Source organism: Haliotis rufescens, unplaced genomic scaffold (genome assembly GCF_023055435.1).
Source record: "Haliotis rufescens isolate VD_foot unplaced genomic scaffold, xgHalRufe1.0.p SCAF_92, whole genome shotgun sequence".
NCBI lineage: Eukaryota > Metazoa > Mollusca > Gastropoda > Lepetellida > Haliotidae > Haliotis > Haliotis rufescens.
This window is the reverse complement of record NW_025964386.1, coordinates 1148811-1165123: the sequence shown is the minus strand read 5'-3', so window position 1 is coordinate 1165123 and position 16313 is coordinate 1148811. Positions and strand designations below refer to the sequence as shown.

The 16313-nt window shown below is 40.6% G+C and overlaps 1 protein-coding gene across 3 annotated transcripts in view; it reads left to right on the top strand.

Moving 5' to 3' along the window:
* The window catches only part of LOC124135612 (regulator of G-protein signaling rgs-2-like), a 132310-nt gene that overhangs the window by 29632 nt on the left and 86365 nt on the right, over window positions 1-16313 (top strand). For 2 of the 3 annotated variants that reach the window (XM_046501020.2, XM_046501019.2), the window contains exon 1: window positions 9715-9805. The exons of the other annotated variant lie outside the window; for it this stretch is intronic. In XM_046501020.2, the coding sequence (XP_046356976.1) occupies window positions 9719-9805 (87 nt within the window). In that variant the 5' untranslated portion in view covers window positions 9715-9718. Of the gene's footprint in view, window positions 1-9714; window positions 9806-16313 lie in introns of those variants that run through there. 3 annotated transcript variants of the gene reach the window in all.

Sequence of the window (16313 nt, the reverse complement as noted above, 5' to 3'; positions counted from 1 at the left end):
AAGTATTAACCTCCTCTCACAAAAGCAAGGCATTTGATGGCATTACAGTCCGGTTCAAGAGAAGTAACCCTCTATCACACAAGCAAAGCATTTGAGTACATTACAATTCGGTTCAGAAGTATTAACCTTCTCTCACAAAAGCAAAGCTAGACTAACATCTAGTCTCTGAAATAAACATATCGTACAGAAAAAAACCCAGTTGTTCAGTTATCTTAATATAAATATAATTAAAGGGAGCCCAGTGACTCTCTTCATTTTCATTCTGATACTGCAGTAATCTAGACTTGCCAAACATTATAGACTTGCATGGGCTGTATTTGATATATATGTATATAATATTTGTATCAGGGTCTGTAAGACAAACTAAAGCAAAGTATTTGAGTACATTACAATCCGGTTCAGAAGTAGTGACCCTCTCTCACACAAGGAAAGCATTTGAGGACATTACAGTTCGGTTTAGATGTTTTAACCATTTATCACATGAGCATAACATTTAAAGGTGTTTTCTTTAAGGGTGATCGTGCGTTGTTCCCCAAACGTAGCCACATAAACTGCCAGGCAAAAGAAAGTACACACCCATGTTTGATAGTGGCTAAAATGAAACAAATGAAATGGTTATTCGATGGTGATGTATTTGTTACAGGTACCATAGTTGTGTTTTGGACAGGGCAGGTTAGTTAGTTTATATTGTTATTTCCATATCTTACACTATGATACGTACTAGAGTCATTACAGCACACATTCAGCAATTTGACCACTAGTCAGTGACACGTTTTAGACTTGTTACAGCACCGATACAGCATTGTGACCCCTAGTCTCTGAAACAAATGTGACGTCTCCAGCACTGATCATTTGTCGAGTTCTGACGGTAAACACAGCGTATTGACCAGCGGTCAGTGGGTTTTGCTCCGTGGACACTCTCATCACGGTGTGCTATTTGATGTTGATAGTGGAGGGCGTTTGAAGGAGCACGAGGGCCTATGGCAATTGTCTACACGGCTGTTTAGTTAACACATGCGGTGTCAGGGGATAGATGGGGTACCGAATTGGTCTGAGCGTCAGGGTAGAGTCGTTAACCCATACAGACAACACTAGGGAGCCAGTGCAGGCCGGATAATTGGGGCCGATCGATTTACCATGCCGTGTGAATTTGAAATACAGTTTGTCTAGAAGTTCAACGTATTGAAGGTGAGGTGAGGTGAGGTGAGGCGAGGCGAAATGGGATTAAAGTCGCGTTCAAGATTATTGCACGTATTATAGGGACGTACATGCACGTGTGTGTGTGGCTGCTTGTACGAGTCTGGACTAATGCCGAATTTAAACTGCTGGCCAACTGAGATACCATGCTGCAATTCAACATGAACACCCAACTCAGACACAGTATACTGACTCCGAGCTTTACTACGGTAATAGAACTGATCTGGTGGCGGATCTGAACGTCTGTATCAATGAATAACTGGTCTGAACGTACAGTCAGTATACCTTTAGAACTGATCTGCAACTGTAGGTAACCGATCACAACATAGATCACCAATCTAAAACAAGTCAGCGCATTTTCCTATTTGTGGTGAATGGGTCTGAACCCCTGAATATACTGACGAACCACTTGTCTGAACGTAGCAGTTATTCGTTTGTATATTGTTTGTATATATATAACGTTATAAGGATGAACAATTGATCTGGACTTGGTTATGCCAGAAAATGGCTTGTCAGAACATTTATTGAAACTGGGCTGAACACACCTGTACACGGTGCAATAGTTAGTCTGAACAATAGTTAGTATCTGGGCTTGTGAATATTGGTCCCGAATGTCGATAAACAGTGCTGACAGTGTATAAATCATCTTAACATTATTGGCTACACTTTAATAGAACTGATCTGAACGCTGGACAATACTAGAGGGTCTCTTGATTGTGCATATACTCGCGGATAACTGGTCTGAGTTCTTGTCAAAAGCTTATCTCACGTCTTATTGACCAATGATGAGAATCTGACACGTCATTCTGTTTATGTGGCGTTTGCAATGATCAGAGACTATTCACTATGAATTTGACAAAAGTAAATTTTTCTATTGTTTTGTTAAAAAAAATCGATCGGTTCGGCGAATAACAAAAAATATATTTTTTGGGCCGGTTTTCTCATTCTGTGTTTTGGTTCAACTTGGTCGACGATGTCGCCTTAAGAAATGAGTATATTGAATAATGGTGATACGATAAGATAAGACGTGAACAAGGTTCAACTACAAATACTGTCCAATTATTTCACAACTTATTTTCTGTCAACTTATGATCATGTCATCCGCTAATACACAAACTTGGAATTAATATACTCATTGTTACAGTAAGCGCCAGGCGTGTTTAGATGACATGTCGATTTCTCCGTTCTCGGAAAAAAATGCCTTGGCATCAAAGTGATAAGGTATTTCGCAACAGCATCTACGATCGCATTTGAAGATATTAGCGTCAGCCACGTGACGAGCATTGCTCTGCGAGTGACGTGTCATATTTTCATCATCTCCAATTTCATTTTAATAGCGATCTCAAGCATTTGTTATTGCCCCAGCAGAACGTCGTAGCACTGTTTGTGGAACAAAACATGTCATTTATTGAAAGTTCGTCGATTGAAAGTAATGAACCTTTGATATGTGCACATGTTAGGTGGAAACTGGCATAATAAATATATACAGAATTGATCTTTACTGAAGGAAGCCATAGCACAAAATGATTTAGGCTTCATTTGATTCTATCGTTGTCATGGTAACACAGAGCCTGAGAAGAGTTGCTGTAGCCGTTTTGCAAGGGATGCCGACTGGATTCCGTGCTCTCCAGGCACGTTGTATTTATCCGTTTTTGGTGGGAACACACCGCAAACCCCCTTCTCTTTGGGGGAGGCAAAGTATTGAACGAACGATGCAACAACGAATCTATCATTCTGGGATATCAAGATTTCTCGTTTCATTCCAGCTGGTAAAACGTCGAAACAGCTCGTACGTCGAGCAAATCTATACACTGGGTTAATACGTGAATCAATAGAAGAATGAAAACACACCTGTTCCTAGTGCTTTGTCGTCCGTGTTTATATCCTGTGATATTTATGCGATCGGGACAAAGAGCTTGTCATATATTGCTCAAACAGGTTTAGACTTATTGTTATTCTCGTTGTGAAAGGCACAGGTTGCCATTCTGATTTCAGGTATTCTTATTTCGAAAAAAATGTAATTGCAAATTGAAAAACTTGAAATGAACAATATAAATATTAAAAGTGTTTCAATCTTGTAAGTTTTTATAAGTTTGTTTTCCTTTTCTTTTTTCAGTAAATTATACATTTGGGTAATTGTATATGGCGTGTATTGGATGGATTGGATGTTTGAAAAATTCAACTTAACCAGTGTTGGCCACATCCGGGTTCGAAACAACGGGGTCCAACTATGTCTGTTTTATTGTTACCCCTTTGTTTTCGTTTCATGTTTCACAACAAATAATTATACGTATTGTCTGGTTAACAATTAATAGTCGTGTTTGTCCATTATCTTTTACCGTTATTTTAGGACAGCGCTAAAATTATATGACACAATGGTGGACACTTCCACTGAGTCATTTGCAAACAATGTCTATTGTTTACAATTATATTTACCTGTATTGTCTGGCTGACAATTAATAATCGGGTTTTTCCATGATGTGTTACCGTTATTTGAGGACAGCGCTAAAATTATATGACACAATGGTCATTTGTAAACAATAGACATTGTTTGCACTCAAACTATATAGTTCCCAAACGATAGGCATCGTACAGAACTGAATAGTTAAAATACATTGTTCATGAACTATTTAGTTTCCAAACAACAGACTTCGCCTTCAAACTGAACTGCCGGTTACACTTGTAAATTGGAGTTGACAAAAAGATTGCAAATGTTATCCAAACATTTGTAGGTTTACATCAGTCGCTGAAACACTGCAAACTGAAGGTCGACAACACAACTATGATACCCGTATCAAATACATCACTTGTCATTTTGTAGCCACCCATCAAACATAGGTGTATGCGTTCTTTTGCCAGGCAGTTTCCTTTCCAAGCACACGCCATTATACACAGACTACTTAAACGGCGACTATGTTTGTCGTAAGAGGCGACTAACGGGATCGGGTGGTCAGACTCGCTGACTTGGCTGATGCATGTCATCGTATCCCAAGTGCGTGGATCGATGCTCATGATGCCAATCACTGGATTGTCTGGTCCAGACTCGATTATTTACAGACCGCCGTCACAAAGCTCGAATGTTGCTTTAAACAACAAACAAACAAACAAAAACCTAATGGCTACAGAATGTATTGGATGTTATACGGTACCTTTGTTTTGATTAGAGAACGAGATAATTGTTTACAAAAAATACAACAACGCGATGTATTCAAACTAGAGTTTTTTCCTCAATGCGTTGTCCCTACTTTTCCACCATCGTAACTCTCACGCCTGAATTTAATCGAATTACAAAATGGTTGAAGACGTGTGCCGTTATTTTATTGACCCAAGGCGCAAAACGCTAGTCAATTCTAACTCTGTGGAACCTGACTGTGGTTAAAATTGGTCGTTCAAGAAATGACACATATTCAGGGTCCAATGATGTTAAGAACTTGTGCAATGAGTAGCCCATTTCTGGTATTATTCCCCACCGTAATATTGCTTGGTTTGTTTCTTTGTTTGTTTGTTTGTTGTTTTACGCCACACTCAGCAATATTCCAGCTAGATGACGGCGGTCTGTAAATAATCGAGTCTGGAACAGACAATCCAGTGATTGACATCATGAGCATCGATCCACGCAACTGGGACCGATGACATGCATCAACCAAGTCAGCGAGCCTGACCACCCGATCCCGTTAGTCGCTTTTTTACGACAAGAATAGTCGCCTTTTACGGCAAGCATGGGTTGCCGAAGACCTATTCTACTCCGGAATCTTCACGGGTCAATATTACTTGGATTATTGCTAAAACTTAACCCTCATAGTATTATGGTTTTACTAATACATCACCAAGCTGTTTTATTCATTTGAAATCCGATAATGTATTTGTGATGTACACACACATATGTTTAATGATTTAACTTATTTGTAACTGCATACGGTTAAAAGATAACGAATCATTATATATATATTTACTTAAATATTGAAGGATGACATGAGCCAGATATATGTTTAATATTATAAATAAGACTACCAAAATAACATTTCTAGAGCACTTCTACGATTACACATTTGCATGTGACACATTTTCAGGAAGCCGCACTGGGGAAATTAAGGGTCTGTGGACATGGTTGTCCCGTACAGGTTTCCATAGGCTCCTAGCTTTGAACTTGTGCTCCGAGGCAAAGGGAATTATGCCGTAATACCTGGAAGCGAATCCGCGATGATTGTACAATGTTAATAATACCATGGCCATGGCAAGCAAGTGGGTTGAAATGATGTCATTGCACTCTATATTTACATCGTTATGAAGAACATTCTGGTATACAGGACAATCGAGATACCGCTAATAACTGTTAATTTGTGAATTACCTGCTATCGTCGCTTTGTGATGGTCCAGATAATGGCATATTATTTTTCATGCTGCCATCGTGATCAGTGATGCATAATAGCATCTCATTATCTTCACCAGTTTCATCAACACAGGAACATAACGATTCTCCATTTGCTTTAGGGGCGGTCGGGTAGCCTGGTGGTTAAAGCGTTCGCTCGTCACGCCGAAGACCCGGGTTCGATTCCCGACATGGGTACAATGTGTGAAGCCAGTTTCTGGTGATATTGCTGGAATATTGCTAAAAGCGGCGTAAAAACCATACTCACTCACTCACCCATTTGCTTTAATAAGTTCTGGCCAAACACATGTCGATGCACTGTTCTTGATAGTACCACTTAGGTTGAAGTATGATTGCTTCCACGGTAATGTCAATTCTTATTCCAATTAACTGAGGCCATTGTTTTACGTGCATCTTACGAATAATCTACTAAACCTTCAAATTTGAATGATTATTTCTTATAAATATTTATTTGTCTCTGAAATATGTCAATAAATAAATATGATTTCACGTGAACAGCGAAAGCAAATTTGCACTGGCTGTATTTCTCTTTGACGTAATACTACCAGACACGCACAATCTAGAAAACACAACAAACCATTGGTCTTGTTATCAAGACGTAGTCGTACATCATTTGATTAAAGGAGACCGATCCAACATCACCAGACGAAGTCCAATTGGCCGCGAACTGTGACGTCACAACGCGGAAGTAATGTTAATTCCGTTATTGCACAAGACATATATTTTCAATTCATTGATTATTCCTTTCCACAAGAGAGTTGCTGCCTTGACATACTGGAATCGTACGTGAGTGAAATAGTGCCATTGTTATGGCGTCCTTGCCATGTATTCAGTAAACATATGCCATACAATGCATATTGTTATCGATACGATTAACCTATTCGATAAACTTTGTTTCATGATCCGATAAATCGGCTACTGAGTTCAAATGAGGCCATGAATAAATTCAAATAAACTCCATGCATCGCTAAGGTTCGTGTAATAAATATTCATTTTATTCCTAATATATGTTTTTTGTTGATGCTGCCGGTGGGATATGATTTGCTTACCATTTTTTACACCTGATGTCATCACTGATTTTCAGTGATCCATTCACATATTCACCCCTATTTTGCCTTTAATGCCCAATGGAATCTGTTTCGTCGGATAATCGAGACTGGTTATTCTTTGGCATTGATGTTTCATATTCAATAGGGAAACACTGGCCTAAAATAGATTTATCTTTTTTGTATATGTACATACTGAATTAAGGTTAGATATACTTTCATATACATGATCGTATACATGGGAGGTACCAGGATAAATGAACTCCCAGGATCCTCAAAAAAGTTTGTCATTCACGATAACAGGTGACGGTCGCAATTGAATGTATGAAGTTTCGGCGATATATCAAAGAGAAATACACCAATGACCTGGGGCTACGATCCATAAGCCGTTATATTGTGTTTCGTCTGAGGCTACATCATGAGGTTGTGCGATGTTGTTTTAATTCTAAAAGAAACAACTTTCAGCATGTGTATTTCATATTTTGATTATGGAACGGACATAAATATACACATCTGTGGCTTCAAGTGAGTGAGTATGGTTTTGCGCCGCTTTTAGCAATATTCCAGCAATATCATGGCGGGGGACACCAGAAATGGGCTTCACACATTGTACCCATGTCGGGAATCGAACCCAGGTCTTCGCGTGACGAGCGAACGCTTTAACCACTAGGCTACCCGACCGCCCCTGTGACTTCGAGAGTGTGCAGAATGTCCTTTTCTTAAATAATCTATGAAACTTAGAATTTGGAAACCTGGAATAATTTCGAGATAAGCTGGACTTGAAATGAGCACGATAACGAGGTTGACGTCATAACAAAAGGCTTAATCCACATCAGGGTCCACTTGCACAAAGCGATCTTAGCGCTAAGATGATCATAACTCCCATACTTTAACATAGGCTTACCATAGTCTTAGTGCTTACATCGCTTTGTGCAAGTGGGCACGGATATAGTCTGAAGAAATATTCATTCATCATTTCGTCAAATGACACTTTAACAAATGAAAACTACCCCCACATACAATATTACAAGTGTGTCAATTAAAAACATTTTCCGCTGAAACAAGGACAAATGATGGCACTCTTCTGAAACTCATTCCAGTTAATATCAATAGATGAAAATGGGGCAGTTCTTAGACCTGAAACGAGTGAGTGAGTGAGTATGGTTTTACGCCGCTTTTAGCAATATTCCAGCAATATCACGGCGGGGGAGACCAGAAATGGGCTTCACACGTCGGGAGTCGAACCCGGGTCTTCGGCGTGACGAGCGAACGCTTTAACCACTGGGCTACCTGACCGCCCCAGACCTGAAACGAACACGTCAGTGATGCCAGTTAGACGTGGACTCCGATTATTAATTATGTATTTCAGGCGTTTCTCCTTGGACGACTTATGGTGCCTCGTGTAAATACTTGTACACTATAAGTCTCCACAAGGCAAACTGAGTGGATAGGTGGTGGGGGTTTACACCGCTTTTAGCAATATTCCAGCAATATCACGGCGGGGGACATCAGAAATGCGCTACACACACTGTACGCATGTGGGGAATCAAACCCGGGGCTTCGGCGTGATGTGCAAACGCTTTAACCACTAGGCTACCCCACCGCCCTCCCTTAGACCAAACCAAGACTTGAATATCTGCAAGATTACTTATGCGGCGTTAAAAAATATTCACGCATTCATTCACTTGCACAAACCATGTATAACCTGTACTACGTGACACGTTTCTCTTGAAGTAAATGTCAATCGGCTTCTTGGGGCATGGGTGTCCCGGTCGCCAAAAACGCCGCAATTCGCTGTGCAGAGTTGCGTCCCTTGGACACGTCAGCAACCTGTGGCGGTGGGTTCGAATCCCGGTTTGCAGAAACCTATGATTGTGGGTTCGATTCCCGGTTCTAGGTTTGTCAGCACCATACCCGTTGTGGTTTCACCAAAGTGGTAAGTTAACGTCTAAGACCTGTATCACTTCGGGCTTCCCTCCCACATTAAGCGGACACGCCGTGATATGACTGAAACAGTATTCAAAGCGATGTGACACAACTTACTCAACGCTGCATTACGAATTGCTGTGTTAATTGCGCTCTGTTAAACAATGATAAACACACGCTTTCAGAGGATGCTCTAATGATCGGCTGCATGCAGACTGTTCCTGTCGTTGTCAACCGTTGTCAGCGGAAGTAAATGAAATACTTTCACATAGACAGGGCTTTCCGGAAGTCCCTCATTGTACAGCACAATGAGACATATTGTCGTCACTTCCGGTTTGATTACCGCTTTCAAGGAGATCTCGAGATCGGTTACTAAAATTAAGAGGTGTGTCACGTGGACATGCTTACGGCTAAGTATGATAGTATTGCGGTGGGGCGAATATGAAGACCTATGTATGTGAAGGTACTTCGGAAAGCATGTCAAACACCCACCACTTTTGTTGATGACAAAGGAGAAATTAGTGATGACTGAGGATAAATCGTTTACCGAGATATGTGGGATATTGGATGCTCTCTATACCGTACAGATACGTCATCCTTGGTGTAATTGACTAGTATACGTATTAAAGCGTGTTTAGGATTCATTAAGAGCGAATATCAGAAAGTATAATGTTTTTCATTATGATAAAAGATGGATGCACATTTTCGTTGTTTACTCAACTTTAGAAAGACTTCCGTCATAATCTCTGATATGTTTCAACGTAAATGTATCTTTAATAATAAGAAACCACCAAACAAATAAATCCGCGTAATATAACCCGGCCTATTGTGGAGCTGAAGTTTTTTAAGGAAACAAGAATTGTTGAATAATATAACAGTGGAGAAATGCACTGTGACAACTCATTTTAAGATCTAACCCAGTTATGTCCCTTGGAATGATTCATTCTCGACGTATACGAATAAGTACAATAATAACATTTGAGTAAGTTAAGCGTTGATGTTTAGTCTGTTATATTAACTGACATCTGACCCTGATGTCATTCATGAGAAAGAACCAAAAGGGCATAAGGTTGTAGTATCAAGATGTGGGTTGTTGCGGTAGCTTATTCAGTTCAGCCCAGTTAAATCATTTCCTTTTTTCATTGAAATATTTCCTGGTATGGTAATGTTAAGTGACTGTATTGCACGGCTTGTTACATTGTGCTGGAGAATGTCTGAAGTCATGTTAGTTTTGAGGTCCTATCGGGTAAGTGTACATCTTACATAGCACTAGTTCGTACCAGTCTTGCTGCAAGACTGTAGTGGATGATAAGACCATGTATAGTAATTCTATCCTTTTTATGGGCAAATCTCGATAAGCGGACTGTACGTCAGTCTTTTATAGACTTGTGCAAGTCTAAGTTAGTATGTTTGCTTCATTTCGTTTGGACTGGTAATTTTGCTGCTCATGTATGTACATTTTCTCACAACACCGACGTCCAGATAATTATCAGAATCTGTTAATAGGGGCGGTCGGGTAGCCTGGTGGTTAAAGCGTTCGTTCGTCACGCCGAAGACCCGGGTTCGATTCCTGACATGTGTACAATGTGTGAAGCCCATTTCTGGCGTCCCCCGCCGTGATATTGCTTGAATATTGCTTAAAGCGGCGTAAAACAATACTCACTCACTCAGAATTTGTTACCTTACAATGACTTAAGAACTCTATTGGCCAGTACACAGTGACGACTGATCAACGTACGATGTTTTCAAATGGCCATTTTACTGAGGTTTTACCACTCTTGGCATCCACACGTTGCCATTTGGAAGATTTTCTCTTGGATACCATGATGAACATGTCCTGGCTAGGAGTAACTATATTGTTACGCTGACCTTCACACAAGATACCCTGTAACCAGGTTTAACGCTGTATCCCCACTTAATTGTGAAAAGAAAGGATTAATCGGTTTGAGGTCTCATCCCGGAAACAAATTAAAAACGAACACATCCCTTCTCCCGTCTAATGTATTATTTCTCTGCTTTAGGAAAACATACAACGCATGCTTGTGAAATATTATAGGTCTTTATAGACAGAATGCCTTCCTCGTTATAGGAACATTTAACATCCCCCTATCATCTTCGCAAACACGAGCTTGTAATGGCATGTTGACATGCTCTGCGTACGGGTCAAATGAATAGTAAACAAGATATATCACGAAGCTTACCATCTTGATTAATCCCACTGACTTTTTGTACAAACGGTGTCTCTTTGTGTAATCAGTTTCAGACTTACGTACATTGAAGGACAATATTTGAGTAATGGGCAAGAATAGTTTGAATAATGTTTATGTTCCCATGGTATTTTCCCGTTACACAACCTCGCCTCGTCAGACCGCCTCCGTGGTCTAGTGGCAGAGCGTCCGCCTGGAGAGCGGATGGTCAGGGTTCGATCCCCGGCCGCGTCTTACCAAAAGACGTTGAAAAATGTACTTATTGTTACCCTGCCTGGCAATCGGCATTCAGGGGCTAAAACATGGACTGGTCGGCTCGGAGTCAGTATACTGTCTCTGAGTGGGGTTTTCATGTTAAACTGCGGCATGGTATCTCAGTGAGCTAGCACTATAAGTCGGCATCAGTCCGGACTAGTACAAGCAGCCACACATACACACACAGGGTGTACTGTGTCACATATCATTGTTGGTTTACATGTCACACAGGGTGTATAGTGTCACATATTGTGGGTTTACATGTCACACAGGGTGTATTGTGTCACATATCATTGTGGGTTTACATGTCACACAGGGTGTATTGTGTCACATATCATTGTGGGTTTACATGTCACACAGCATGCTTTCTGACACTTATTGTTGGTTTACATATCATACGGTGTAATATGTCACATATCATTGTTGGTTTACGTGTCACACAGGGTGTATTATATCACATATCATTGTTGGTTTACATGTCACACAGGGTTTATTGTGTCACATATCATTGTTGGTTTACATGTCACACAGGGTGTATTATGTCACATATCATTGTTGGTTTACATGTCACACAGGGTGTATTATATCTCATATCATTGTTGGTTTACATGTCAAACATTGTGTATTATGTCACATATCATTGTTGGTTTACATGTCACACAGGGTGTATTATGTCACATATCATTCTTGGTTTACATGTCACACAGGGTCTATTGTGTCACATATCATTCTTGGTTTACATGTCACACAGGGTGTATTATGTCACATATCATTGTTGGTTTACGTGTCACACAGGGTCTATTGTGTCACATATCTTTGTTGGTTTACATGTCACACAGGGTGTATTATGTCACATATCATTCTTGGTTTACATGTCACACAGGGTCTATTGTGTCACATATCATTCTTGGTTTACATGTCACACAGGGTGTATTATATCACATATCATTGTTGGTTTACGTGTCACACAGTGTGTATTATGTCACATATCTTTGTTGGTTTACATGTCACACAGGGTCTATTGTGTCACATATCTTTGTTGGTTTACATGTCACACAGGGTGTATTATGTCACATATCTTTGTTGGTTTACATGTCACACAGGGTGTATTATATCAAATATCTTTGTTGGTTTACATGTCACACAGGGTCTATTGTGTCACATATCTTTGTTGGTTTACATGTCACACAGGGTGTATTATGTCACATATCATTCTTGGTTTACATGTCACACAGGGTCTATTGTGTCACATATCATTCTTGGTTTACGTGTCACACAGGGTGTATTATATCACATATCATTGTTGGTTTACGTGTCACACAGTGTGTATTATGTCACATATCTTTGTTGGTTTACGTGTCACACAGGGTCTATTGTGTCACATATCTTTGTTGGTTTACATGTCACACAGGGTGTATTATGTCACATATCATTCTTGGTTTACATGTCACACGGGGTCTATTGTGTCACATATCTTTGTTGGTTTACATGTCACACAGGGTGTATTATGTCACATATCATTGTTGGTTTACATGTCACACAGGGTGTATTATATCACATATCATTGTTGGTTTACATGTCACACAGGGTCTATTGTGTCACATATCATTCTTGGTTTACGTGTCACACAGGGTGTATTATGTCACATATCATTCTTGGTTTACATGTCACACGGGGTCTATTGTGTCACATATCATTGTTGGTTTACATGTCACACAGGGTCTATTGTGTCACATATCAGGGTGTGTAATCAGCCATTATCAGATAATTATCAAATTAATATCATTGTTATGATGATGACTATTCATGTTTGTGAAATATACTCTGCAAAAAAAAAAAGAAACGCAAAAGTAGTAAAATCGTAAATATCAGACAGAATGTTGCCGACATCCATACCAAATTAATTCCAAAAATAAATTGTGCATTTCTGCATGGATTGGTATTGATTTGTGCGGAAAGAATGAGGTACGGCAGACATTTGGTGACAAGATCGTAAAAACACTACTACGCGAGAGCCTGGCGCCGAAACACACCAACATGCTTGGACGTGCAACATCACTTGTTGGGCTATAAAAAGGTTGACTTTTTATGTGCATGCCTTCACAGCAAGTGAACAGCGAAGACATGCCAGGATTGCGTAGGACATACACCCAGACAGTGAGGAACCGTTTACGTGCTGATGGTATTCACGCTGAACGACCAGTTCAAGGTGTCATTTAACGGACCTGCATCGTGGGCTCCGACGTCAATGACGTCAAGTGTCACAGAGCGTGGCCACAAGCTGTGATGGAGACAACTTTGGTTCATTGACGAGTTACGTTTTATGCTTCGCCGTGCGGATGGTGGACGTCATGTTTACTGGCGTCGCGGGGAATGCTATGCACGAAACTGCACACAGGAAGTGGACAGATTTGGTGGTGGAAGTGTTATGTGAGCAGCCATCGTCTACACTGGTAGAACAGAATTGTGCAATTTCGTGAACATTTGACAGCACAACGTTAAACGGATGAGATTATTCGGCCACACGTCCTTCCCATTATGCAACAAGCGAACGTCATTTCCCAACAGGATAACGCCCGACCTCACACGGCCAGACTGACAATAGCCTTTTTCAGGAAACACAACATCCAGGCTCTGCCATTGCCCTCCAGGTTCTCAGATTTAAACCCAATCAAACATTTAAGGGTAGGTTGGTTGGTTGTTTAACGCCGCACACAGCAATATTCTAGCTATATGACGGCGGTCTGTAAATAATCGAGTCTGGACCAGACAATCAAGTGATTGATATCATGAGCATCGATCCACGCCATTGGGATCGATGACATGCATCAACCAAGTCAGCCAGCCTGACCACCCGATCCCGTTAGTCGCCTTTTACGACAAGCATAGTCAGCTTTTACGGCATGCAGGGGTTGCTGAAGACCTATTCGACCCCGGAATACATTTATGGGATGCAACTGATCAACGACTGGGAGCCCGTCAGCAGCAGCCAAGGAACCTCCGACAGTTGGCACAAACACTGCAGGCAGAGTGAGTGAACATTCTCCGGGCCACAATTCGGGATCTGGTTGCTTCAATGGGACGACGACGCCAGTCAGGTTTGGACTCAAATGGTGGCCGTACAAGATATTGAGAACAGATGACCTTAGCCTTGAAGACATACTATTCTATGTGTGCCCGATGGAACATGGGTCAATGACAATGATTTGCGCCAATTATGAACAATCGATAACCATCTGTTGATTATTTGTACGATATATAAAATATACGTTTGAAATCACTTTTGCGTTTCTTTTCTTGCTGAGTATAGTGTTCGATGTTATCTCCTTGGGGGAACCAGTGTTCAACTGCAAGGAGCACTACACAAGTATATAATGATCAAACCCCGTCTTTCCACGTCGGTGTTCATTTATCGTAGTAAAACTCTCTACATTCAGTGTTGCAATGATCAGAGCATCGAATGTATAGTGTCTGCCCATTGTCAGTTGCTTGTCGAGGACACTCTAAGAACACCGCATTTGGCTTCAAGGAAATCCGATTTTAGCCTAACAGTTTCTCTTAGCCTGTAGCGACAGTGATTTCGAGCCATAGTAAAGTGATTGGTCTTGGGGTTTGACGATTGATTTTCGTAATATCTTGAGAGTCGAAGCATCTCTTTGATCAGCGAGTTTTTGCAGAGTTACGTCAACACGTACCCGTCGAAGGTTCTAAGACCGAGCCGTCTTTGTTTTGGATTGCAACTCTTTCGCCCTTCAATCTCCAGCACTGGTTTTGGACCATTGATTCTATCGTACATTATTCGAACGGTGTTTTAGTCTTTTCATTGTCATTCCTGAAAGGTAGAATTAACATTTATAGCAAGTTTGAGATCATATTTCTTAATGATTCAAATCCAAACATTGATGTATCGAATATATTTAAGAACTATTTGGATGGTATCAGAATCAAATTCGTCGGGATTGTAGTGTGTCCCAGTTATCAAAGCATTGCTTGCCACGTCAAATGGGTGAGTGAGTATAGTTTTACTCCGTTTTTAGCAATATCCCAGCAATACACGGCGGGGGTCACCAGAAATGGGCTTCACGCATTGTACCCATGTCGGGAATCGAACCCGGGTCTTCGGCGTGACGAGCGAACGCTTTAACCACTTGGCTACCCTACCGCCCTGCCACGTCAAAGACACGGGTCGAGTTCCATATTGATTCCTATGCAGATGCTTAAAATGCTTCACATCAGCAAAATAACATTGCCAGAAATTGTTAAATCTGGCCATTTTGCCAAACATTTATTGAAAAACAGAAGCTTTCTCCTGTAATTATTCCCTTCCTTCTTCAGTTGTATTTAAACCGACGTATCACACCTCCGAGAATAATTCTTATATTTTCAGTGCAAGTAACAGTTTGTACACATAACGGAGCATGAATTCGGATATCTAAGAGCAACGTGTGTTGTTGCTATGGTGATATCATCCTTAACGGCTCTACTACTGATTAAATAGTACCCTCATTATCACCACCGTGCTTGCAAATGACACATGTATGTTTTGTTTACTCATGATTATAGGCCATCAATCACCTGATTTCATACACGTGTCAATAGTTGTACAATGTGGAAGTTTCATATTGCCGATTTAGCTTCGTGAATAGCGTCACTTGTCGTGAAAGTATTTGGACAGAGAAGTATCTCCTGGCCCTTGTAGCAGTATTCCTGCCGCTGTAACGATGACGGGTCAGAAAATGGCCCATAACATCATTAGATCTGATAGGGACACGGGTGGCCCAGTCGTCTAAGGTGCCGCAATTCCCTGTGCAGAGTTGGGCCCTTGGGCACGCCAGAAACCTATGATTCTGAATTCGTTGAATGTTTCTTGATTTATTGGTACCATACCGGTGGGTGTCACCAAATTTAAAAACGCCTGAGAGCATCACATCAGGTTTTCCTCCAACATTATGCTGACACGAAGTGATATAACTGGAATACTGTTAACAGCTGCGTTATGCCCGACTCATTCACTCAGAAGAACAGATTAAAATGAGGGACTGTCTGATTGTGTATCATGGTAACCCATTGGTCGGTTCTCATGCCATCATTCACTGATTTCTTGGGCTATATTTGATTATTTAAGTCCGTTGTGATATAGCAGGAATCTGATAATTGCTGCGTAAAACATCATATTCACGTATATTTAACTCTATTGCGATTTACCTAGACTAACATTTAGTCTCTGAAATCTTATATAACACAATATCCTTCTTGACTTTAAAAATAAATAAATTCCCTATGCTGATTTCA